The sequence below is a fragment of the Alosa sapidissima genome, chromosome 24 (genome assembly GCF_018492685.1).
Source record: "Alosa sapidissima isolate fAloSap1 chromosome 24, fAloSap1.pri, whole genome shotgun sequence".
Taxonomy (NCBI): Eukaryota; Metazoa; Chordata; class Actinopteri; order Clupeiformes; family Clupeidae; genus Alosa; species Alosa sapidissima.
The window spans coordinates 24,579,481-24,607,331 of NC_055980.1; the positions used below are offsets into that span (position 1 = coordinate 24,579,481).

A 27,851-nucleotide genomic window follows, 5' to 3' on the forward strand; every position below is an offset into this window, starting at 1 on the left:
CAGGTTTTGGCTGATTTTATTTTGTCACAGCAGTAGTGGAGTCAAACAGAAAATGCATTTGGTAAGCTATATGTTGCATTGAATTAAAAAGCCATTCACAACAATGCCTTCAAAATGGACATAACAGACCCACTATATCTAAACTTGACTATTAGTCATTAAACATTTCTAAAAGGCAGTACTTCAGTAATACATGTGGAAGATTACATTTAATAGCATTATACTTGCTGTTAGGGGAAAAATGAAGGTAAATAGATACAAACCCAGAAAAAATGAGATACAAACTCAACTATTTTAAAGGCACTAAGGGTGACAGCCTGTGCTGCTGACAGCTTAGGAATAGTGTTGCCACTATTTACATTCCAAAGCTTTTAGTAATATATATATTTTTTACAAAGTTTTAAAACATTTGCAGGTTAAAAGACTCAAAGTAAAAGTATAACAGACTAAATACACCAGCTCCCTACGATCACCTAAATTCAGATCTTCAGAGGCAGTGATTGTGTTGAGAAGGAGAGAACAGAAGCCATCAGTGGTAGAGGAAGGATAGTGGAGAGGGCCGGACGTCAATCAGCTGGTGGATCAGCCGGTGGATTACCAAATAGACCAGGCGCAATTTCACCAAAATCAATGACGATCTCTCTGGAAGCTGGCAGAACAACCCTGACACACAAACACACATGATACACATGCACACACACACACACACACACACAAATGGAAAAAAAGGGAAAATATTTTGTTTAAGAAAAAGTTTAAGTGAACTTTTTCTCTTGTGATGCTTTGAATGAAATTCACCCAAACTTGAGTGAAACAAGAAGGGGGGGGGGGGTTCAAATTCACAGCGTTAACTATAACCTCCCCCAACAAGCACAGTTCAGTGAGTTTATCCCCATCTATCAGTCTTGGCACTTCCAGTAGAGCAGTTAACCCCATCTTTGCTCATTCTCCAGTCCTACTCACTCCTCTCCTTCCTTCAGCTATCCCCCCCATCCCCCATCCCCCCCATCTCCCACTAACATAATAACCCTTTTGTCATCTCGTCAAAATACTTTCCCTACACCTTTTAGGAAAATCTCTCCTCATGTTGATGAATACATGCTAGAGTTTGATGGAATCTGAATGGCCGTCAGCTTTTTATTTTAAAAGTGATCCCCAATGATATCGTTCTTCATATTGTTATTGTTATAATTTATGTGTGGATGTTGTCGTCCATATTAGCCAGAACAATACTTTTTTGCCGTTATAGTTGTAGTTATGGTTCTTGGTATGAACACACACACTACTGCATCACACAGTCCATCTCTCTCTCTCTCACACACACACACATACACACACACACACACACTACTGCATCACACAGTCCATCTCTCTCACACACACAAACACACACACACACACATACACATACACACTGTATGTTTGACTGGTGAGTACACACTGCAACACACTCACACATGCACACAGACAAAGAGCATACCTGTGTTCAAATAGCTACACAAAGCACAGTGTATAGTAAGGCTGCACACACACACACGGCCATATTTGTGAATGAACAATGCAGCAATGCCACATTTTTTATTTGTCTGGCTGAGAGTTAACCTTAGAACAACCAGCTAGATGTACATGAAGCATGTCTGGCCCCCTCTCTTTCCCCCTCTTTCCCTCATGTCAATGGCAGAGTAGGTGCTAGATGAGGAGCTCTGGAGACTCACCTGTATGAGATTCCTGCCAAATCAAGCATTCTTTTGGAGGCTTTTGTAGTGTTCTCGCCTTTGTACTTGTCTGACAAATAAATCACATCCTTTATACCTGTATGTAACAGAGGGAGGGATGTAGGGAGGGAGAGAGGAATGGAGAAAGAGAGAGACAGAGAGAGAAAGGAAGTCAACTACCTGTATGACAGGCTGAGCAGGAGCTGACCTGACATGTCCCTACACATAAAACATCAATAATACAATAATATAGTTAGAGAACCAACTGTCCCCCTACCAGCTCCTCCAACCCCAGCACGAATATTAGATTAACCAAACGTGACAGCCCAACGAATCCTTGCGATACTGGGTAGGAGGAGCTGGTAGGGGGACGGTTGGGAAGCTTTTAGCTTACCGCCCTTAGCTAATCCACTGTTTGTGATTTGGGGCTATAGCGTATACTGGGACAAGCTCTGTAGTGGTTGATCAATGAAAAATACTGTCTCGGCTTACAGTATTTGAGTAATGCAGAAAAAGACCCTGGGGTCAAATTTAGCTGGAGTTACACTTTAAAAGAGAAAAAAAAAGAGTGATTTTTCACATAGATCTCCGTTTCTCGAGGTCACCGAGTACTGTCGATACGGAAAAAAAAAAAACGTTTTACCTAGTTCAAGTTGAATTCCAACAGCTAAAGCGGCCAGGCAGCTACAGCGCTACACTCTGGGGGCGTGAACATGGGAGTGGGACTTATTCTCTCCAGTTATATAAAACCTCCATGCTTCAAGGTGTGAGATGAAAATAGATGGATGGAGTAAAGTATGGAATGAGGGAGAGAGAGAATGAAGACAAACATGCACTCCTAAAAGTAATGTGTTGTCCCTATCTGCACACAGAGAGAAAAATGTTTGCAAATGAGGAGCGCACTTTGAGGGGGTGCATGTAGGGAAACAGGGAAGCTCTGCCTATCACTACAGCATGGGCGTAGGTTTAGGGTGGGACCCTAGGGACTAGTCCTTGTCAATATTTTGAGATGACAAAATTGCCCCCACCAATATTTTAGCGAACTCCTTTGTGCTATTTGGACTATTCCGACAGCCAGGACGACAGTAAAAGAAACACTGTCAATTGATTGGCTGAAACCAAAGGGAGTTTATCTGACACTGTATAGGCTAAGTTATCAGGGATGTCTACCAATACATACTGGTAACCCAAAAAAGGCCAGTGTAAAACATTTTAATATTCCCTTTAAAGCTGCAGTTGGCAAGATTTTTTTGATCATATTCACTGAAACCGACACTGTGCTCCGACAGAACAACATAAATCAGCCGGTTTTAGAAAAAAACCTGCACTTCTACCTCCACCTACAGTCTGTTATTTGTTTTGCAAAAATCCACAGCTCCTGGTTCTTCTGGTCCAATCAGAGCAGGGCTATGTGATATCTGACTGTCAATCACAGTCTGGTGCATTCTGGTGCGCACTGACGAGCACAAACTCGATGAGGGGGTGCTCGGTGGTAGTGGGGGAGGGGCACGAGAGTTGTAAACATTCAACATTTTGGCTAAGTTCCCTCAATCTGTCAGACTTGCCAACTGCAGCTTTAACTTTCAGCATGCATATTTTGCACGGAGAGTCACATTTTGCACAGAATAGAAGTCACAGTGTCACTGACTGTTAATTGGGCTACCAATCTTGCAGTTGCAATGGATCCAAGACATTTTCCTATTTCTATATTCTGTTCATGTAGGCTAATGTATTTGTGAATGTAGCCTGCACAATGCTAAGAACTAAAAGATGAACTATGGTGCATTTCCATTAGCCGCGTGAGACCATCCTGATCTCGCGAGCTTCAGATTTCCAGTCGCAGATCAGTCTGGCATTACCCTGGAAATCCAGAGTTCTCACGAGAGCACAATTTGAATTGTGCCCGCAAGATACTCTGGCCACGAGCAATGATCCAAATTTCTTCTATCTCTCGAGCGAGAGGGACCAATCAAATCGGTGTAGGCGGGACAAAGGCGAGCTACACTGATGACTGACACTGATGAATTGTTGTGATTGGTCGTAGCGCTATCCAACTGCGTGCAGTGAGAGTTTCAAATGCATGCTTGGTGCCGCCCCTCGAATTGGGCCATTTTCATTACTCGTGGCCAGACCCTTAATCTGAAAGATTCCAGGGTCTGGTTTACCAGGCTAGTCTGGCATCTCTCCGATAGAGAAAATTTGGAGCAGTTCACCAAACGAACATCCAATCAGCGTTGGTTTTGAGGCGGGTTTAGTTGTGACGAAACGAGAAGCTACTGTTCAATCTAAACAACATGGCGACGTCCACGGATGAGATGAGCATAGCTATCGCTGATGTTTTATCCGAATATTCGAGTATTCCTGGGGAAGCTACAGTAGGAAGCTAGGAGTCTCCACGGCCAAATACGAAGCAATCCATCTGGCGGAGTCAGGTTACATTTCCATACTCATAGAAATGAACATTGCGAGACACTTACAGTACGCTCCAGAATTATTAGTATAGTATATTATATAGTATATACTTTTTTGATCCCGTGAGGGAAATTTGGTCTCTGCATTTAACTCAATCGGTCAATTAGTGAAACACAAACAGCACACAGTGAACACACAGTGAGGTGAAGCACACACTAATCCCGGTGCAGTGAGCTGCCTGCTACAACGGCGGCGCTCGGGGAGCAGTGAGGGGTTAGGTGCCTTGCTCAAGGGCACTTCAGCCGCGGCCCACTGGTCGGTGCTCGAACCGGCAACCCTCCGGTTACAAGTCCAGAGTGCTAACCAGTGGGCCTCTGGCACCTCTGCTAAAGTTGACTAAAAACTGGTTTAAAAATTCTGTCGGTTATTTATTGTAATCTCACAATGAAAAAATAGGAAAATCCAACCTTGAACGGAAGCAAATTTATTTTGAGTAAAAGGAACATCTCATAAAGAAATAAATATTTTTAACAAAAACACGTTGCTCACAATTATTGGCACTCCTGCTTGTAATACCTTCATAAGCCTCCCTTTGCCAATGAAACAGCTTGTAATATTCTCCTATGACACCCCATAAAGTTGAAGAATACAAAGCAAGGGATTTAAGACCATTTATCTATACAAAATCTACCCAAATCGTCCAGATTCCTAGGTCCACACTTGTGCATTTTCCTCTTTGACTCACCCCACTGTTTTTCTATGTAGTTTAGAACAGGGGACTGAGATGGAAATGTCCGAAGCTTGATTTTTTGTTCAGCAAACCATATGTTTAGATCTGGACGTTTGTTTTGGTACCTTAGTTAGGTTCCCAACAAGGCCGTAGCCATGATGTCAACATTGGGGGGGACCAAATTTGTGGTGCGGTGTGAATTTCAATAACAGAATTTCAATACATTTCCTGCCATGCAAAAATATTATTAAAATCACAAACAAGTCATTAGTTAAGTCAGTCAATTAGGATATACCAAACTTTTGACGGACATAGGCACGGATGGATTATGAACCCCTGGGCATAGATGCAAAAAACCTACCCCAGTTAAGATAGGGGGCCCGGGGGCATACTTCCCCGGAAGACTTAAATAAAATGACCCTTTATATTATGACGACTTGTGAGTTTTGTGGAAATAGAAGAGAAGGGCGGAGAAGCAACTTCACACAGTCTTAGTCTTCAGGGCCCCCTGAGCTCTTGGGCCCAGAAGGTCCATTTAATCATCCATCCCTGGATATAGACCTGTGGTATGACTCCATTTGTCTCCAAAATGTATATTTTAAAAGAAAATACAAACTAGAGTATCTTTGATAACCTCTATATTACACTGAATGCTTACTCATAGGTTTGGACCTATAGCCCAATCATATTTTGTATTTTGATTTTATTATTCTGGCGGCTAATCACACAATTTTAAGATAGTTTGAACGGGATGGGATTCAAGATAGGCTAGCCTACTAAGTCAGGTCCCTCTTCTGTCTGACTCACCTCAAGTTACCCTATGCATTATAGGCTGGTTTCTGATAGAAATTACGTTTTGTGTTAACATGTAGAAACACAGCCTTTATTTAGTGAATGGAGGTGGAAATTCCTTTCTTTGGTTATTGTCCGCGATTCACATTAACTGTAGGCTATCACCGCCATTGTAAAAGTTTTTTCAACTTTTGTGCTGTCGCCACATTTGAGTGCTACGTTTTGCCTGCATGGATGCATCTAAATGTAACATGCAAGATGCAACAACCATTTCTAAGAGGCTTATAAACCGGTTCATTTCTGACATTACTACTAGCATATGAATGCATTATTTATGTTGTAAGACGTGAAAGAAATGAATGACACAGGCACGCACAAATTCAAATACAAGGACACTACGTTTCACTTTCGCTATCATTGCGAGAAAATAGGCTACAATATGGAATTGCTTCAAAGTTCCCTTTGAGTCTGATTCTGAATTGCTTCAAAAATGAATGGGGTTTCCTTAGACAGTGCTACACCTTTCCAACAAGTTTTGTGAGAATTGTACTGGTATCTTTTGCGATATTGTTGACAGCCTGCACCGCAGCAGGGTGCAGGAAGCTTTTGATAGCGCACGCATCAAACGCAAAACCTCCAGGACTCACAGTGTAGGCTACTCTCTCTGAAACCATCAACAGGTCACTAATTTGTGCGTTATTTACGTTTGATTGCATTTCAGATGGCGGGACTTGTTGGTTTCCTGTAATAGCCTATAGCCTTTTTTTTCTTTCTTTATTTTTCTATGTCCGAATATTGGGGGGGACATTTTGGTCACGTCCCCCCCAAAGTCTATGGTGACTACGGCCCTGGTTCCCAAGGCCTTTGGGAATAAAAACAGCCCCACACAGCCCTCCACCATAATTCTCATTAGGCATGGGGTCCTTTTCAGTATACCCATTCTTCTATGTATGCCAAACACACCTAAAGTGTTTCTATCCAAAAATTTTCATTTCATCTGACAATAGACCACACTTCCAGACAAAGTCACTGCACCATTCAGTAACTCCTGCCGTTTACATTGGTAATTAAATGATTGGACAGGCTCTTACCTGGCATGCCCTCTAAATAATCTATTAGCAGTGAGGTCACTTTTGAGGTCATCTTGGTGACCCCAAGATGATACCTTTGTCTGTAAGCTTAAGTCTCCAACAGTGGTTCTTATGGATTTTTTCCTATCTTACCATCCTCCATACTGTGCATGGGTAAGATAACCATGGGTCTTTGTCCAAGCATGTTCGTCACATTTCCAGATGATTAGAACCTTTTAATTATTGTTTTAACTGTAAATATAGGAATTTTCAACAAAGTACCTAGTTTTCATAGACATTCTCTGACTTATGGCAACACACTTTCTTTTTATTTAAATTTAGTATATTCTCTTTTCGATGTTGAAAAATGACTAGAGGATTTAGCCTTTGTGTGACTTTATTTTTATACCATAGTGAAAAAGAAAGTCATGAACTACTGCGGAAAGTTCACAGACACTCTGATTAACTTAAATAAATTGAAATTAGATATGAAAATGCTTCTGTTAGGTTTTGTATATAAGATTTTTTCAGGGGTGCCAATAATTGTGAGCAACATGCTTTCCTTAAAAATATTTATTTCTTTATAAGATTTTCCTTTTACTGAAAATAAATTTGCATCCCTTCAAGGTTGTATTTTTCCTATTTTTTTTTTTTTTTTTACAATAAATCACCAACAGATTATTTTTTATACCGGGTTTTTAGTCATCTTTAGCAGAGGTGCCAATAATTCTGGAGTACTGTATCTCTTCTATGATCTCACCCCAGAAAGATTTTCTTTGACTTGTTAGTTTTTTTGAACGTTTATTTTGATCTAATGACTAGTATCTAGTGTGTCTCCTGGATAACATAGGTACACCTGGTCATTTGAGACCTAAGTGCGTGGGCCCTGGTTGAATTGACATGGAATGAATCAGTTACTGATATATAGACACTTTACAAACGGATAACCCCGTCATTGTAACCAAAATTTATTTATTTGGTTATTTGCAAAGCTTATGTCAGTGAACTAGCATGTTGCTAACTCCCCACAGTAGGCTGCTTGAAACACTGACTATCAATACACAGGACGAATTGACCAATCACAGTTCTTGTGGTCTGCGTTGCCTCGACGCAAAGTTACAATTTTTTGGAGGTGCACGTTGAGCTACGATGGAGGGGTCGGAAAGGGGTTTGCGACGACGCAGAGGGGTCTGCGGGGGTACGCCGTCGATTCAACGCAGAAGCAGAAAATAGCATTTACGGCTTCCACACACAGTTGCGTTCCGTCAACGCATGCCAGTGGGTGTTCCCGACGGTAGCTATGCAAATTACTTAAGGTATAACCGTAAATACGGTAAAGGTATAACCGTAAATTTCTCAACGCAAGCGACGGGAGCAACGCGACGCAATATACCCACAATTCAGTTCAGCAACGGATGACGTAACCCCATGTAAAGTGAACGGGATGCATCTCCAGCACTGCAACGCACGCAAGCCGTAAGTGAGGCCAGTACAGATTGAGTTTTTTCCTGTCCTTCATCCTTGCCTCATTTGCTCCACCCTTCCTCACCTGATTGGATGATGATCTTGGTACACTCATTGCAGGGGAACAGGGACACATAAATGGTGCAGCCCTTCACATCTGCCGAGGTTTTGTTCATGATGGCGTTCAGCTCAGCATGGCACACTGCAACCAAGGATGGAGAGGAACAGCCATCAGAGAAGGCAACAATTACATACACATCACTGAGTTACGTGTTGGAATGGTAGCTTTCTGATGAGTAGAGATGGAAACAACGGCGTTACTAACAGCGTTAGTTCAGTAATCTATCCAATTACTGTTTCCATCGTTACGACCCGTTAACATTACTGACAATAAAATGTGGCGGGTTACTAGCGTTACTATGTAGTTACTTCATTGAAGCTGCTTTCATCCAACCAGGCTCTCTCAGACACAGGAGCTGCAAAGTGTTTTGCAGTGGGCGAGACAACTGCAAAAGTGATGATGATTGGCTAAGGTGTAAGGAGTAAAATTTCATGGAAAGCCAACCAGAGGCAGAGTTGGGTCAATTTACCCATGTTTTCCTTTTAAAATTTTATTCATTAATGCACGGATCAGCACCTTTCAGGCGTTATTGACGTTATTAAAGGAACCATATATAAGAAATGTATTTCAATTAATCACAAAATGGCCCTAATATGTCACTAGACATTATGTTAGCCCTTATGTTGCAGCCCTTAACTGATGTTGTGTTTTGTCATGTCATGTTGTGTTTTGGCCTGATGCGCCACCCTCCACTTATCTACTAATCACAAAGTCATTAGTTTTTCAGCATCCGGGTTGGCCACCTCGAGTCAGGATGGAGGGGGAGGTGATACACAGCTCTAAAGTAATTTCAAAGTGATTGCAGTTCCAGTTTTGGCCACAATCTTACATATGTTTCCTTTAAGTTTGATGTACAAATTCAAATGTTGTCTTCCAGAACATTGTAATGCTGTTAGCCAATTCTAGGATTAGTACAATACTACCAGTCACCCCTGTGGAAATACAGGTGTCTTTCATAGAAGTGCAATGTGTTTTGTTTGCCTTATCCTTTCTAATGTAAGTTGTATGTCCTGTCTGTGTTGTCTGTGTCTTGAATGGATCCTGAGTCTGGTAATAATGGTGATGATGATGATGATGATGAAAAGTTTGAATTAAGATACGCTACCCACCATACAGATATTTATTTCCAAGTGGGTCCTCACTCTCTCGAGCCCAAGGCAGCGATCCATTGGGGCAGCCATTGGGGCAGCCATTCGGCATCCTATTGTAGCCGATGCCCACAATCTTCTTATCCGGGTTCACAATGCAGGCCCCGACCTTGGACAGAAATAATGTCAACATGTCAGATGAGGTCAAGAAAAGGGATATTTCTGCAAGACAAAAAGCAGGGGCCACAAAGATGGAACTGTGAACTGAAGAATGTCATTGAACATCCCGGCTCGCCAGCAGAGGAGGCAACAGAGCCTGTGAGTCTTAAAGGAGAATTTGCCAACTATTTCAACGTAATATACCCATTTAGAAATCATTTGGATGGTTAAATGACCTGTTCCGGTGAAAATGGTGACTTTCCCCGCTGCCCCTAGCATCCCCAGGTGGAAAACCAACCTTGCAACATTGAGACTACCGTCCCAGAAAGAGAAGTGAGAAACAAGAAACACGTTTTAAATCGTGTTTCTTACCTTGTAACATCCACATTGTTCTGCCAAACTTATGCTAACCATTTCGCTAGCTTGTAAACAAATCCATCGTTACCTTTTTCCACAGTTTGAAATAGCATAATGCACGATTTCTCCAGCAGAAGGGGAAATATAGCTAATCCTGCCTAGTTTTCCTTTAAGGTTGTCACGGGACGGGACCTTAGGGACTGTTCGTTATTTATAAATTTATTTTATAAATTAATTATTATTTTATAAATTTATAAATTATATTATTTCTACCAATTGACCTTGTTCCTGCCCATCTCTAGCTTTGCTGTCTCCATCCTTTCTGTTTTCGTTGTTTGCCAAAAAAATATATAGTAGGCCCTGTTTATTGGTAACCAGCAACAAGTGCAATTTGTTAATCGCTGTCATTCTCTCTCCTGCCAACAAAAATGTGTTATGTTCCAAGTAGCAGTGCGTAATTCTGCTTCATAAAGTTGAACAAATACATTGGTCATATAAATAGTCAGTTTATGGTCTACAGTGTAGAGTTGGTAAGTTATGGTAGGCCAACTTGGAGTGAATATACAGGGGGAATTCTTTGTCTACTCGTAGCTGAGTGGCAGGTGCGCACGTAGACATAGCCTACGGCCGAACACTGCAAGCGCCAATGAATCGTGCTCTCATGACAACCACGTCGTTAACTTAAATAGGCCTAGATGCACTCGGAGTTCGCATTCAAGCAAGCAAAACGATGATTTGAATACATCTGTTTCACTGGAAGGGCAAGGGGTAACAACAGGACAACACAGAGACAGGCCAGAATGCAGGACTAATGTTATGAGAGTATTACAGTAATATGGGATATTCTACGGCAGGGGACCCCAACCTTTTATGTACCATGGACCGGTTTGATTCCCATTTTTTTTTTTCACGGACCGGGGGGGGGGGGGGTTGTCGGGGGTTCCATGTTCCAAATGTGTTGTGCATGCATTACTTGAAAAGAACTAGCTCCAGTTAACAGTGAAGGTAACAAACTCTTAAAAATGTTTAAAACGTGAACTTGAAGAAGTGAAAATTGAACAATATGAACTATGAAAATTTAACAACTTGAAGCTACATTTATCAAGTGTGAACATGCTTAACAAAATATGGGAACAAATGGAACTAAACGTGCATTACGAATATAATCAGTGGGAGCCCTGTGCTTGTTTCCCTGCAACAAGAAGGTTCCATCAGGGGGTGATGGAAGACAGTGACACCCTCAGTGTGTTTGAAATGTCCAGTCGATTGCGCAATTTGGTCTTAGTTGCAGTCATTGCAGAAAACCCGGCCTCGCATAGATACGTGGTGGGAAATGGTAGCAACGTTTTCAGCGCTTTTACGCTATCTCGGGATATTCTGCTTTGGTTTTGATCCAAAAACCCGCCAGAGAGGTTTCCTCATACACACTCTTAAGACCACCGTCATTTGCAATTTCGATCAACTGCTCTTCCTCCTGCGCTGACAAGTTATGACTATTCGGGATATTGACAAATGGGTTGGGGAACCACTCATTGGTTTGCCGTGGATCTTTGGAGGATGGGAAGTAGCCTAACGCTCAAACTCATTTGAAAGCGCAACAAGGTGATTGCGCACCAGCTGCGAGAGAAAGGGCCCTGCCTCAGTCTCTCCCTAAACCCCCACTACTGTTTGGAACATATCAAATACAACCCGTCCCCATTCGTCCCCACAAATCAAGCTTGGCTTTAAATGCAGCTACTTTATCTGCCAGTTTAAAGACAGTTGTCATTCTCCCCTGGAGTGACAGGTTGAGGTAATTAAGCAACCCGAATATGCCACACAGGTAAGCGAGTTTTGGCACCCAGTCCTCATCACTAAAATGTGCAGCGGTGACTTTTTTTCTGTAAGAAATCTCTGCAGCGGCTCTCGAACACTCTGACCAGTGACCTGCTAAAGATGCTTGTTTTTTGTTGCTCATTCTAGCAGTTTAGCTAACTTTGTGTGACACTACCATACCAAGAACTGATCAAATGAAGTGAGCTGACCTGAGGCTGCGCAGCGCTGAAGGCAATATGTAAAGTGTTGAAGGCGGGACAGACAGACGTAAGAAATAAGACCTTGCAAAATGCAAACATGCGTGCAATCAAACAACTGCATATAGGCCTATGCCATGTAAAAACGCGACATTATTGCGAATTAAATAGAGTTTAGTTTGCATGCATTCTTTTTAAAACTCTTGTCGTAGGCTACGGCCCGGTTAGGAATGTCCCACGGCCCGGTGGTTGGGGACCGCTGTTCTGAAACGGCAAGACAGCGGGGAAAAGTTAAAATGATAAACCCGGAAAACGTTGGCATGTTAGGTATTTTTCGGTCCCTGTGATTATTTGTGAAATTGTGCAAACGGCCTTTTCAAGTCATTTGAGAAGAAAGGAGTGTAGCAAGCTCCCAAATTGACGCTCGTCTGAGAAATTGAGTTTTGGATAATGTTCAGCTTCGGCAGCTTTACAACATAGACAGCTTTACAATGACTGAGGAAGCCTAGAGACGAGTCCATAGCAACAAGTTCATGTGTTGAATTTGTTATTACCCAGTGTGCTTTGTTGAATGGTCTCAGTGTTTTATTGTTTTATTTCATGTGAATACTTACTAGGAGTAACTTATTTCAATTAGGCTAATGCAGTTGCAGGAAGTGTGCATTTAGTTTCCATGCTTATTGTGTTTCCACAACAATGTTAGTGAGTAAATCTACTGAAATGGCCACCATCTTGGTGAAGTGGGATGTGTAAGATCAGAAAGCAGAGGTTGATGTTAGAACAGTAGTTGAAGTCGATGTGTTTTCGTAGCACTTAAAGCGTGGGCGGAAGATATCGACAATTGGCCGGGGAGGGACATGCCTTTTTTGAAAATGCTACTGAAGGGTCGTTGTAATTTTTTTTGCAGGCAGGGTAGGGTCTTGCTACTTTTGATTGAAGCACTTAAAATCCTTCCGGTGGCCCCGTTTATAAATAACGAAAAGTCCCTTAGAGACTCAAGAGTCCCATCACGACATTCTAAAGTGCATCGTCACTCGTCAAAAGTCTATTCAAATTTAGTAGGATGTCCAGTTCAGATTGAGAGGGGTTTCGTTATCAAACGTGGAGCGCATGGCGCAACAAGGTGTTCCTAGGTTTTTTAATCAGTCATATGGGTGTGTTTGGGGCGTAACATCATTTTAAACCAATGAATAAAAAATAAGCGTGCAAAATACCGAATTCAACTTTGCGCGGGTGGAAAACGAGTTTTACGCCATGCGCTGGTGTGCAAAATGCAGCCCCAAGACTTAGAGACTCCAATAAAAAGTCTTCAGCCCCATGCTAAAGTTGACTAAAAAGAGGAATTTAAAAAAATCTTAGTAAATTAATAATGTATCGTAAATAAATAAATGTTCTTCATTAAAATACAGGGTGCATAAGTATTCATACCCCTTTGTTAAATTCCCTTAGAAGCAGGCAGATTTTTATTTTTAAAGGCCAGTTATTTCATGGATTCAGGGTACTATACATCCTGAAAAAGTTCCCTTGGCCTTTGGAATTAAAATAATCCCACATCATCACATACCCTTCAACATACCTAGAGATTGGGATGGTTTTAGTTCAGATAGCCTAATAGCTGGTTTGATTTGCATTGAGAGATGATCTTATGGAAAGTACCCCATGCCAATCGTGAGATATGGTAAAGGGTATGTGATGACGTGGGGTTATTTTAATTCCAAAGGCTAATATAGTAATATTATATTATTACTAAGGAGATGGCAAAGAACAGACAGACAAAATTGAAAACTGAATCAGACCATGATTGGAAAAATATGTGTTTTAGTCCTAAACACTAACATAACACTAACCAAAGCATCCATATACACAGACACACACCACACACGCATGCACGCACGCAGAGAAATAATTGTGCAGCTTGAAAGGGGTGCAATAAAATCACCGACAACCAAAACCTAATCAATGTTGAAATGTAAACTATATGCAACATTTTAAGGTAAAGTAACTTAGTTTCTGACCATGGCAACGTGTCATCATAAAGATGCATTTTTAAAATATTGTGAACATACTCTGTCAATATGTATACTACTTCTAGTCTGCTTTAGTTACTTATTTATTTCATTTCTCATCCTTTGTGGTAGTCATTTAGCCCTAGTGAAAAATACAGTACTGGTATATATATACAGTATATATCATATTTTTATTTGAATATGAGCGCTAAATTACTATATTCAGAACCTGTATAAAGAACCTGACAGAACCATGATGAGCCTTGCAGGCCCATTCCCTTTTCATGACATAAAGAGTAGAATGGTGGGGGAATTATTTGGACTTATAGGCAGTGATACCTTAGTGTTAGGGTCCGGGCTCCATTTTGCAGCGAGGACGGCCACAGCCATGAAATACGTATCGTTGTCCATCTTATTCTATATTTGTCAGGAAAGAGAGAAAAAAACAATACAGGAGTATTAGCATAAAAGCCAGCTGAACTTAGCCCCACCTACAACATTTGAGATCAGGAAGTTTGGTCCGGAATGGTTACATTGAGGAGCAACTATGCCCGAATCAGACCTTTTGGGATCCATCAAATTGAATGAGCGGGCTTTGTACAATGATGGACAGGTGAGCAACCGTGCCTATCTATCACGTAATCTGAGCATGATTCGGTTGATTTTGTTTGCAACTAAAATGCTGTCTCCAGAAGCTAGACTGATGGCTTCTAAGACCCCGTTTACACATAGGAAAAATGCATATATTTCCATGTGGTTTGCCCTTTGATTTACACGGAAACAAAGGTTTTTATCACTGAAAACAATTATTTCTGAAAACTCTGGCCAAAGTGGAAATGTGGGAAAACTCCTGTTTCACTTTTGCATGTAATCAGGAGAAAGCAGTGTTTCAGCATTGTGACATGTTGTTCCCTCGTTTGTTCGAAATCTCTCTTGCTCGAGAGGTTTGCGACACCCTTCCCCAGCTGTTTTTAGCATTGGTATGAACGGAATTATTTTTAAAAACGGAGGGGAAATATCCATTTTTTCACACAGTGAAACACCTCAAAAGTTTCGGCCAGAGAAATTTTGCCTCGGGGGGAAGGACGGCCAAACCGCTTACCCTAGATGCACACAGTTGCATTGCGTTACTGAAGGCCAGTATGTTTTCCCAAAGGTCAGGGGTGTGTACTATGTAAATGCCTTGAAGTATAACCGTAATTTGATTGGCTGGTGCCTTGCGTTGCTGCCTACTGGTGCAGCAAAAGTTGAACATTTCTCAACTTTTTATGGAGCCGATGGGAGCAACACAACGGAACCACAATTTACTTCGGCAACGTATGGCGTAAACCCATATAAAGTGTTATGGCTTCTACACACAGTTGCGGTCCGTCAACGCATGCCAGTGGGTGTTCCCGATGGTAGCTATGCAAATGACTTACAGGCATGTATAACCATAATTTAATTGGTTGGTGCCGTCCGTCGATTGGCTTGATTTGGCCGGTGCCGTCGGTCGGTGCAGCATCAGCTGAACTTCTCAACGCGAGCGACGGGAGAAACGCAACGCAACGGACCCACAATTCAGTTTGGCAACGGAGCCAAATGTAAGCCCATGTAAGGTGAATAGAATGCGTCTCCAGCACTGCAACGCACGCAACTGTGTGTAGAAACTGTGTGTTACAGTGCTTGCAGACGTTTGCATTGAATGCAGTGCTGGAGACGCAACACAGAGTTTACTAAAAAGAAAGGTTTTAAACAACACTTTAGCAGCTGGTTTTTCCGCTTGCACCATTTTGCCAAAAACCTCTTTTTTAGTAAACTCTGTGTACACAAACAATGTTCATGTGTAGAGACCCTGGTGAGCAAAGTTTCATGTTGAGTCGAGACTTCTTAGTTTTTAAAAAAATCCCATTCATAGTGTTTAGCACTCCCATTCAAAAGGCCCGAAAACGACAATACAGTCAATCCTAAAAGTACCGTTTCCGTCCAAATTATACTTTTAAACGAAAGTTTGACTCACAAAAAGACCCTAGGTTGCATTTTGGCAAGTTACACTTTAAGTGTTTTCATGATTGCCTGTAGGCAGTGTGTCGTGTGTGTTATTTCTTCCAAGGATAGGTATACACGGAGTAGAGAGATGAGAAAGGGGGGGGCAAGAGCAGAGGGGAGTGGGAGGAATGAGAGGATTGAGGGAGTGGGGGTCAAGTGTGTATGTGTACATGAATTACATGTATTATGTAGGTTGGTATAAGAAAGAAAAGTATTGATGTACTGGAGCGGCTTTTGTATATTCTTGCTGAGAATATTAACCATCTTTATTTAAGCCAGCCCAGGAAATTTCATTTAGTATTAACCAATATCAACTGAGATTTCCTGGGCTGGCTTAAACAGACACAGAGCATAAATGGATAAGACACACATACAAACAATAAGCATGTTATGTAAACCTTGATAGGCAGGACACACATATAACTACAAATGAAGGGATAGAGATTCTGACAAAGTCAGAGAGAAGGAAAGAAGAGCAAGTGATTCAAACATGAAAGAGAGAATAGCAAGTGACAAATGTGAAGAGAGAGTAGAAGAGAGAAGATGGAGAGATACAGAAACAGCGATTGCGGCGCTAGGAGTAGATATAACATTCGTTGTGGAAGGACAGCGGGATGCACAGTTAGAGTTCTGAGATAGATATTGGCATGGATAATGGCAGACTATAGCCAGATACGGCTAGGAGAAAAGCAGAGTGAGCAGTCGTGTTGGCATGGGGGATGGCAGGTTGGTTACACGTGCAGGTTGGTGACGTTTTGTTTGCGGTAGGGTGTTCCATCCACATACAGAAATCGCTTCATTATCAGTGCAAGGATTCTTTGACGTTCTTGGAGAGTCATATCCTGGAAATCCAGAGTTCTCGCGAGAGGGCAAATTGAGTTACTCTGGCAATATTACTTATTCCCTTGTAGCCAGCTGCACTAATCACATCGGTGTATCTGATATAGGTGGGCCAGAGGTAAGCTAACCAGATGGCGACAGCGCTGCAACGTCGAAGTCCGGAATCAGTCGGTAAACATTGGTTGTAGTGTAATCCAATTGCATCGAAGTCCAGAATCAGACAGTAAACATTGGTCGTAGGGTTATCCAATTGCGTGCAGTGAGATTTTCAAATGCATGCTTGGTGCCACCCCTCGAGTTGGGCCATTTTAATTTGTCATGGTCAGACCATTAATCTTTCGGATTTGGGTCTGGATTTTCCAGGCCAGGGGAGTAGGTGAACTCAATTGAATGTTATTTCATTAACTGTTGCTTCAGGCAGTTTTAAGGAGTCTTGCATGAAATCTTTTAAGGCATTCTCTGGATCGTCCTGTGGATCGTTTTGTGGTAAGCCTATTCCTGAGAATACCAAATTATCACACATGCTGTGGCAATGGAAGTCCAGTATTGTTTCTTTCATAATTTTGTTTTCTCTGTTGATGTTAGTTACTTGGAGTGGAGTGGATTGAAATTGAGCTTTTTAGTTTGCGATTAGGTGAATTCGAGACTAGCTTTCAAGTCTTTGACGTCTGTGTGGAGTAGCTTGAGTATGACAAATTTGGCATTGCTGGATTCAAGTACACTGACCTCAACTTTTGTTGTTTCTTCATCTGTTACAGTAGGCTTACATTTTCTCTTGTTGGGTTTTGACATGATGTCCAGGCTGTAAAAATAGCTGTCGAGCAGGTTCTCCGGGTCTTCGGGACAAGATTAGATTAGATTAGATTCAACTCTATTGTCATTGTGCAGAATGCAAGTACTAAAACAACAAAATTCAGTTTGCATCTAACCAGAAGTGCAAAAAAAGTGAAATGTGATATACAAAGTATTGACAGGTGGTGCATAGACAGGACAAGAAATATAGTGCAGTGTAGACAGTAGTGTACAGTGTGTTTACAGAAGCTAACCCTATAATAATAATAATAATCTTTATTTATATAGCACTTTTCAAAACAAAGTTACAAAGTGCTGTACAATATCAACATACATGAAAATGCAAATAAGACATAATAATATAACAATCAAATAATATATATTAATTCAATTAGAACTTAACATACATTTGGAAAAGGAAAATAAACTTACACTGAAATAAAACTTACTTAAAATAAAATATAACAAAAAAAAAAACCCTAACCCTAGGTTTAGAGTAAAATAAATATGAATATAGCTGCAAGCAGAAATGTGGGGTCCCAGCAGTACTAGCAGGAATGGTGTTGCCATGGCATGAGCAAGCACTCACAGCAACTTTGATGTCAATTGGATAAAGAATGGCTGATATATCAGCTCGTTTACTTTGTTACAGTGCCCCTAGAGGCCAACTTATGGCAATTTCTGTGTATATTCTCACAATCAAGTACCACCAAGTCCTTATACCAAAGATGGTTGATTACGAAGATACTTCCTGAGAGGCCATTTCCTGTCCCCGGGAATGTATGCAAATAGGGTAGCAGTAGTACACGCCCTGCACGAGGGGGGGCCACTATCCCCCATTTATGCAGTGATCGGGCTCCCTTTTTAACATTGAGGTCTATGGCAGAATCCAAGAATTTCCCAGAATTTGTCAAAGCCTTATTTTTCTGAGCAATGGATGCACATTTCGGACACGGTATCATGATCTCCAAACCCTCCTCCCCATTTCAGGAGAATGTCGTGACAATATGACCTTCCAGTTGGGAGAAAATCAACATTAATGAAGGTGTACCAAGTTTGTTTTGTACTCCGGCTTCTGTCTGGCGTGGAACCGAGGCGTTCAAACGTCAGTCATACGTCAGTGACACGCAGCTGTGCAGGCGGGGACTGAACCAGAGCCCGTCTCTGACTGAACTCCACTTTGCCCTCATAGACATGAACTAGGACGACCCATCTTGCTACGCATTAATTATCTTTGCTTCTACCAAGTTTGGCTTTACATCAAAGCATTGCTGAGATATGAGCTCACTTCCTGTATTGCAGCACCCCATATAGAGGCCAAATGATGCCAATTTCTTAGTGTGTCATCACAATCAGGTCACAAGTACCCTTACCAAGCTTGGACTTCATACATCAAAGCCTTGCTATGAGCTCACTTCCTGTTTGGCGGCTTCGTCAGCATATTTGATTGGCTGTCATGGGCAAATAAACTTGAAATTGAAAAATCTGACAAGTATCGTCCATGCGGCACAGTCTGAAGTTCATCTCTGCCAAGTTCCATGAAAATCGGATGAAATTTGTGACCACTGACACTTTTCGTAGAGTTTGGATCAAATCTGGCACAGGTCCAATATGGCAGAAAGTGATGTGATAGGGGTTGATGAACTTGGGATGGTCCAAGGATTAAGATGCTACCTCAATTGTGAAAATCAGACAAACGAGTCAAGGATCATGCGCATGAATGCATGTTCAACATTGAACTGGTGGTGGTGGCACTAAAGCGTTCAATGCATATGCAGAAACATTTGGACAGTGTCCTGGCTAATGGTATCGAGTTTGGTTACGTTAACTCAAAGTGTCGCAGAGATGTTAGCCCAACTCCTGTTTGGCAGCTTCATTGCCATATTTGATTGGCTGTTACGGGCAAATACACTTGAAAATGAAAAATCTGAAAAGTATTGTTTGTATGGCTCGGTCTGAAGATCATCTCCGCCAAGTTCCGTGAAAAGGTTTTTATTGAGGTTCAATATGGTGGATAGTGACACGATAGGGGTTGATAAGTATAGTATATATACTTTTTTGATCCCGTGAGGGAAATTTGGTCTGTGCCTTTATCCCAATCCGTGAATTAGTGAAACACACTCAGCACACAGTGAACACACAGTGAGGTGAAGCACACACTAATCCCGGCGCAGTGAGCTGCCTGCAACAACAGCGGCGCTCGGGGAGCAGTGAGGGGTTAGGTGCCTTGCTCAAGGGCACTTCAGCCATGCCTACTGGTCGGGGTTTGAACCGGGAACCCTCCGGTAACAAGTCCGAAGCGCTAACCAGTAGGCCACAGCTGCCCCCACGGCTGATAAGGGTTGGACTCCGGTGTTATATTGACCTAAATTTTGTTGAAACATGATACCGAGTGTGAATGCATGTCTCATAGCCCATCTCGGCTTGTCCCCTGCACTCCAAAATCTGGCGCTAGTTAGCCGATGCTACCAACAGCTTTTTCAATAGTGGTGCTTAGGCATCGGGCATGTGAAAACTTTTGTGTTTATGGTGAAATCCAATATTGCCACTGTTGCTATGACGCCACAAGTATCCATCTGTCATCCATTGGGTCTTTCAAAGTACCAGGAGGTAAAAGATCATTTTCAATGTAAACACATCAGGTATCTACAAAAATGATGCAACATCAAAGTACCAGGAGGTAAAAGATCATTTTCAATGTAAACACATCAGGTATCTACAAAAATGATGCAACATATCTTCTGCATCCTTATAATTTGGTCCTGAATCCATGTAAGTTTGGTTTTACATACATCGAACGGTTTCTGAGATATATGGGTGTGACAGGCAATTATATTATTGGGTGTGATTGAAATGTGAATATGTGACTTTTTTAATGTTTGTTTGACTATTATCTGTGCAAAATTTTGTGAAGAATGGGCAAAAGTTGTGACATGTGAAAGCATTAGCTTTGCTGCTCTGCCATCATAGTAATAACTAGATGTACCGCATAGCGGTACAAAATATGACCGCCGCTCAGTCCTGTACATCCGTTCCGCGAAAATAAATCACACTTCAATTTGTCTCCATATTTTACTCCATCCCCCACTCTTGAAACTTTTGTGCTTGTTTGGCATGCCTGAGTGTGTGTGTGCGGCTGCACAGAAAGTAGCCTACTGGTGCTGAAAAGGTGAATAGATTGTAGAATAGCCAAAGAAGATGTAGCATTGTTATAAAACCTTTAAAATCTCTAAACAATCACAAGTAGGGCAGTTAATCACAGTTCATCCATTGCAACTGGATTGATGAAAGGTCACTTACACCTGTAGGCTACATTGTATTTGGGAAAAGCAAAAGGTATAAACAAAAACATCTCTGTCAGTTCCATGCCGTTTTCAACAGCTATCAAAAACAAAGGTCATTTTTGGATGGATGGATTTTTTGTGAATGTTTCTTCTTCTACATAAGATTTTAGTCATCTTTAGTTCATGTAATACTTTATTGTCAATGCACAAATTAAGTAACAGTAGTCTGAAACGTTATTGTTAATGCACAAATTAAGTAACAGTAGCCTAGTCTGAAACGAAATGCTGTTTTACATCTAACCAGTGGTGCAAATAACTGACATGTCCAAATGGGCCTTGATGAAATGCGTCGCTAGACTGTTCATACACATTTTAACGGGCCAAAGTTGAAGAGCTTTTGTCCGTTATTGTTAGTGCAAATATAGGCTGATTCATGTTCCCTTGCATTGTTTAACTGAGGTCCATGGCTAGTCTGGCTTTCATCAGACCAAGCTCAATCTTTTAAGAAATCAAAAAATAAATAGCGGGCGGATCAGGCTGGGTTCACCCAGCCTAGTCCATAGGCACCCGATATTGTTTAATTTTCCGATTGAGATATACACGCTCTGGCTATTCTAAATGCAAAAATGCATCAGGGAGTTATGACAAAACGGTAACTAACAAACTAGATCCTAATAGAAAGCTGTTAGCTTCCCTAAGCTACAGGTAGGATTATAAGGTAGGCCTATTTACAACATAAATTGTCAATAGGCTATGCTGGCGACACAAATAAAATCTCCTTTGGAAACCAATGGCTTACGCCTTACAGTATCAAGCGGACTTAAACTGTCATATCGTGGCGAAAAGTTGTAATAACATTCACGCAGCTCCATGAGTCAAGGAAAGCGCGAATGAAGTAGCCACTTCTAAATGGGACCCACTACACAGTAGCTTAAGGTGTTTTGCTAAAGCAGCCATAATGAAATGAAGGTGTCATTGTTTGGATACTTCACACACACGTGCTTTTTAATTTCACAGACTACAACTACCAAGCTGTAATCAAAGCACATCGATTCCCCTCTCACACCCTGCACGCACTTAAAACAAAATAAACAGGCGTCTCCGTCTCACGCATGTATAGGCAAAACTGTATCAGACCGGTGTAACGTTGGTAAATCTTCCATTGCACAGAATGATTTTGTAGCACGTGCAATAAATGACAGTCGAAAGATACAAACAGTGCTGCTATACATTTGCTTGGTATTTATAGTTTTCTACAAATGCAATAAATCAAATGCCTCCATCACTCAACCAACGCTAACGGTAACATTACCTAGGTCCTTATTGATATTACAAGATTAACGTACCTGCAGTAAAAACCAAGCATGTCCGATAAACATCCTCAGATTTATTTCGGCTTCAAGAAGAAATGGGAATTACACTTCATGTGAACATCGTCCTATCCTTATTAGATGTTCGCTGCGGTAAATTACAGTCCTTGTATGAAGCGTCCATTGTTTTTTCCAATCCACTTTTAACTTCCAACAAAATTACGTCTCACTGCAACGATGCGCCATCTAGTGGACAAACGACTACTTCTCGCCAATACTGAAAATGCAGCCATGATGATGATGAATATTTATTTTGGCTTTCTTTTAATCCTACTGATTTTCATTTTTTACCGGGGGGGCAAATCACAAATGAGTGATTATGAGCCAGGTTGATGTGGGCCCTTGAGACCAACATACCATAAAAGATTCACAGAGAACTGTGTCTGCCCTACCCTCCTTTCGGGGGGTCCAGTCCAGCGGGGGGGCTGCAGATGAAAACGAAAAATGACGGTTCCATGCTATCCATGTGGGGGTACATGCCCACCAAGTTTTGTGTACCTCGGTCTTTCAGTGTCCCGGGAATCCTTGTTGGTGTACGTCACTAAATGTACACATAAATTATTTTATTGTAAGGCCCCCCATGAACGAAAGTACACAAAACTTGGCATGCATTCAGAGGGTGTCATAATGATCCTACACTTTTAATTTTGTGTAGTTTTGACCTTGTCAGCCAGAGATATTGAGATGAAAACACCTAATTTTTTGCTTTTTAATTTTTAACTAGGTGGCGCTATACATGAAATAAGTGGTAATGGGATGGGTTGACATGCCCCCTTAAGACCAACATACAAAAAAAAGGTGGACCTCCTAGGCCCTACGGTTCTCGAGATATTCACAGAAAACTGTCTCCGGCCACCTACAGGCCAGTTGGTGTATAGTAACATAAATTAATTTATTGTGTGGCCCCCCATGAACGGAATTCCACAAAACTTGGCGTGCATACAGAGGGTGTCATAATGATCCTACACTTCCAATTTCGTGCAGTTTTGACTATGTTAGGTCACAGATACCTTCAATTACACCACCTCATTTTTACTTTTTTGTGTTTAACTAGGTGGCGCTATACATGAAATGAGTGGTTATGGAATGGGTTGACATGGCCCCTTGAGATCAACATACAAAAAAAAAATGGTCCTCCTAAACCCTACGGTTTTCGAGATATTCACAGAAAACCGTGTCTGCCCTACCCTCCTTTCGGGGGGTCCAATTCAGCGGGGGGGCTACAGATCAAAACGAAAAACGATGGTTCCATGCTATCCATGTGGGGTTACATGTCCACCAAGTTTCGTGTACCACGGGCTTTCAGTGTCCCGGGAATCATTGACGGAAATTTGGGCATGCGAAAAAGAAAGAAAAAATCTGACTAAACCTATATGACCGCCGCTTCGCTGCGCGGCGGTCATAATAATATATGCCTATGCAATATTAAACCATAGAGAGGGCTGGAATATAAAAGGTATCATGATCATATTGCCAAGAGTGACATAGAACCATTGATTTGTTTATTTTATTTATATTTATTTATATAACATATTTTATAACTTAAACCAAAACACTTTTCCACAATATTCTATATTTTTAGATGCATCTGTTTATCTCAAGAGTATGGCCATATTTACCATAGAGGACACTGAGGTCATGTATTTCTTTCTTTCATTTCATTTACTAAGTAAAAATAGCTAACGAGACACATAGTTGCAGACACTTCTGACTGCCAAGACGAATGTAGAGTCGACTTGGCTATTTGAAAAATCCTGGCTCGGGCCTTTTATGTTATATCTAATATTTGTTTAATCAACCTCATAGGATTAATTAATTAAACATAAAATCCACATTTACAGTAGCAGACATCTGGCGCAACACAGAGGGTTAGCCTACTATATTTACTATTGTTGTGGTTTCATCTCTCAAGAAAGGAAACCATTTAGACAAGGATCCAGGAACTTCAAAAGAACCCCCATTCTACCCAACCCAACCCAACCCTACCCACATCAATAAGCTGTGATCATTTACAATGCAAAAAAGAAAACACATTGGACTTCCTTGTCTGCCTGGTTTGAATGAGGGTGAGAGTCAGAGTTGCAGTTGGACTACCCTCTCCCTGCAGGGGAGGGGCAGGTGTCACATTCCCACAAATCATTATGGTTGGATTGATGAGACTGTGTGTGTATGCAAATGCAACAATGCATAAACACATATACAGTACCCTCCAGAATTGTTGCCACCTCATGCTAAAGTTGATTAACTTATTTATTTGAAAGAAAATAGGAAAAATCCTTGAAAGGGAAGCAAATTTATTTTGAGAAAAAGGAAAATCACATAAATCACATAATAAAACCAAGTTGCTTACAATTATTGGCACCCCTGCTTACAATACCTTCTTAAGCCTCCCTTTGCAAAAAAAAAAAAAACAGCTTGTAATATTCAGCTATGACACCCCATAAAGTCGGAGAATACAAAGCAAGAGATTTAAGACCGTTCGTCTTTACAAAATCTCCCCAGATCGTCCAGATTCCTAGGTCCACACTTGTGCATTCTTCTCTTTGACTCACCCCACTATTTTTTCTATGGAGTTTAGATCAGGGGACTGAGATGGCAATGGCCGAAACTTGATTTTGTGTTCAGTAAACCATATTTGTTTTGATCTGGACGATTGTTTTGGTTCATTGACCTGATGAATGATTCAATCATGACCAACTTTTAGTGTTTTGTCAGAGATCGACAGATTTCCTTTGAAAATGTTCAGGTTTTTCTTGTTGTTCAGGATACCATGCACCTTAATTAGATTCCCAGGAAGTCCAGCAGCCATGGGGTCAGACCTGGTTTTGTTGGTTAAAGTTTTTTTTTTTTTTTGCAGAATCTTGTAGACTAGGTGTACCTCTTTAAGATTTAGGGGGGTGCCCAGTGATATATCCCTTGGGCAATTTTGTATATTAACCCTTTCTTGTTAAATGTGTTGAATACAAGGTGAGACACTACAGGTGAATAGGGTAAAAAAAATAAATAGCAGATATCACTATGAAACTTCCCCAGTTGATTACTTACATTAATATGGAAAAAAAGTGTATTACAAGTTATCTGTAATTTAATATTTAAATATGCAAATTAGGATATACCTCTAATTTCAAGAGGATTACTCATATTAAATGCAAATCAACTCAAAGAAAATGTAGTAAAATACATTGTTCTGTGTGATAGTTTTTCAGACTGTACTTCATGCATTCAAATTTGGACAATTTAACTCTTTACTATGTCAATTAATGAATTTCTATATTTTGGATAATGCCAGTCAAGGAGCCATGGGGTCAGACCTGGTTTTGTCGGTCATATAGGGATTGTCAAAGTTTTGTTTTTTTCCCCCCGTCATCTACTTCCTGAATTTTTGGTCAACGATACCCGGGACACATGAAATTTGGTGGATATGTAGCCCCACTAGACTTTTACGGAAAAATGTCGTCCCCGGGGGCCACTAAATAACTACCTGAACCGTGGCACTGAGGATGAAGAATCTTTTATGGTATGTTGGTCTCAAGGGCCCACATCAATCTGGCCCATAATCACTCATTTGTGATTTGCACCCCCCCGGTAAAAAATGAAAATGCAATATTATTCTGCTTTAATCGCCCCTATCTTCAGTTAAGATGTTCATAACTGCACCAAATTTTATGTGTATGATTGACCTGGCATTCTCTGGGGGTATGCCAAGTTTAGTAGAATTTCATCCATGGGGGGGGTCTAAAAAAAAATAGGTTATGTGTACATTTAGTGACTGTACACTCATTGGCCTGTAATGCGGGCAATGGGGGTAGAAGATCATTTTCACGTGCAGCATGCATATGCAACTTGGAATGAGCTATAGTATTTCAAAAGTAACAAATATTAAACGGTTTCTCAGTGAATGTGACCTTTAAGTTATTCCCATACAATTACACTAGATGGTGCCAAACCCCACTAAGAACTGGTTAGTTGCTGTTGGTTGTTGCAATGGTGCTGCCCAACTGAACCCTCTGCTATGGATTCTTGCTAATTGGATTTTTCCTTTGTTCAATAACTGTATTTTTGAACCATCATTGTGGACAGTTGTAGTTTTTCCCACGCAACAAACAGACAAACAAACAAATGTCAGGTTAACAAAATGCAATTAATATTAATTAGTATGTAGATAAATAAATGAAGATGTGCATATTGTTTTTAATTATTACTCTAAATGCACTATGACAACATTTACAGCTAACAGTTCCAAACACAAATGAGATGACATAAGAGGGAGTCCTGCCAAGAATATTAAATGTAAATATATTATATTGTATTGTATATATATTGTATATAGTATATGAAATATGGAGGGTTTTGAGGCAGAGAAGGTCAAAAAATATTTTGTACTAATCTTAATTACAAATTTAACCTGGTAATATTGTTCTATATCAAATGTTCCCTCTTTAATTGTTCCGGAACAGAATCGTATATTAGAATTAAAAACCTACACCTTTAGGCCCTGTGCCCACCAATCGTGATTTTTGATTTTTTCTAAATGCATGATTGAAATTGATCCGCAGACAGCTCACACACATCTGGTCATGCCACTGTAGAGTGAATGCATGCGGAAATAAACTGTACCTGTTTATCCTGTTGTTTTAGTTTCATTTACAAAAAAATAATTTACATTTATAGTTAACAATCTTTAGTCACTGCTGGAGTAGTTTCACATTTTGGTTTAACCAAAATTACAATCAGAGCATCAAGCATCAAGATGTCAGACTCAGAAATATGTAAGCTATACAGGTGCATCTAAAAAATATACAGTATATTTATAGTGGAAATGTCTATTACCCTGCCAAGACTAATTTAAAGACCGAGATCCAGAAATTCCAGAGTTAAAGGCTCAGGAAACCATTGCTGCTATTTTGACTAATTAGCTATTTAGAGCTCTATTTTATTTCAGTATTATACATTCTTTATTCTAATATTTTGAGATACTGGATTTTTGATTTCCATGAGCTGTACTGCAATCTGCAAAACACTGCAAAACTGTAATCATCAAAATTAGAATAATCAAGATTAAAACAAAAACAGGGCTTAAAATATTTCACTTTATGTGTAATTAATCTAGATTACATGAAAGTTTCACTTTTTAAAATAAATTACGTGGAAAAGTGACATTTTCCATGATAGTCAATATCATGTCATATATTTACAGGTGCATCTTATAATATTTTTTATTATAAGATGCACCTGTAAATATATATGGTATACTAATTTATCACCAACTAAACACTAAACAATAGAAAACCAACTGTTTTTGATAGTTTGATAATGATCACAATAATGACAATAAATATAAATATAAAAGCATGAAAGCAAAAACTTTTGGGGAAAATTTCACCGGGCCTACCTCACTCTCAGTGACTCCTCTTGACTCCTCAACATCACTCCATCTTTCACTGCAAAGACGCATTACACTACATTACACATACACTAATAACCTTGTATTATATCAGCATGATGAGAGGGTGTGTCGTAGACTGCAGGAAGGAACCTCCACCAAGTTATGAGTTTTTTGGTTGGATTTTACTTGATACACACCTTAGTGGACATGTATATGTGTCACGGT

The 27,851-nt window shown here is 40.6% G+C and overlaps 1 protein-coding gene across 2 annotated transcripts; it reads right to left on the reverse strand.

The window, feature by feature from the left end:
* Nucleotides 1–27,658, reverse strand: LOC121700175 (deoxycytidylate deaminase-like). Of its 2 annotated transcripts, none has more exons than XM_042082979.1 (6): nt 27,633–27,658; nt 14,266–14,343; nt 9,414–9,561; nt 8,269–8,385; nt 1,716–1,812; nt 1–663 (listed from the first exon to the last, which is right to left on the reverse strand). In XM_042082979.1, the coding sequence occupies exons 2-6, from the start codon at nt 14,335–14,337 to the stop codon at nt 567–569; spliced, it is 531 nt and encodes a 176-aa protein (XP_041938913.1). In that variant the 5' UTR covers nt 14,338–14,343; nt 27,633–27,658; the 3' UTR covers nt 1–566. The 2 variants fall into 2 exon arrangements, with proteins under 2 accessions (XP_041938913.1, XP_041938912.1); XM_042082978.1 differs by lacking the exon at nt 27,633–27,658 and adding an exon at nt 17,521–17,601.
* Nucleotides 27,659–27,851: the final 193 nt, after the last annotated feature.

Excerpts from the sequence above, each read along its gene's own strand:
- LOC121700175 (XM_042082978.1), bottom strand. The coding sequence starts at position 17,586 with ATGTCAAAACCCAACAAGAGAAAATGTAAGCCTACTGTAACAGATGAA. Across the intron at positions 14,344-17,520 it reads AAGAAACAACAAAAGTTGAG|AATAAGATGGACAACGATAC; the intron begins GTCAGTGTACTT and ends TGACAAATATAG. Across the intron at positions 664-1,715 it reads TTGGCAGGAATCTCATACAG|GGTTGTTCTGCCAGCTTCCA; the intron begins GTGAGTCTCCAG and ends TTTGTGTGTCAG.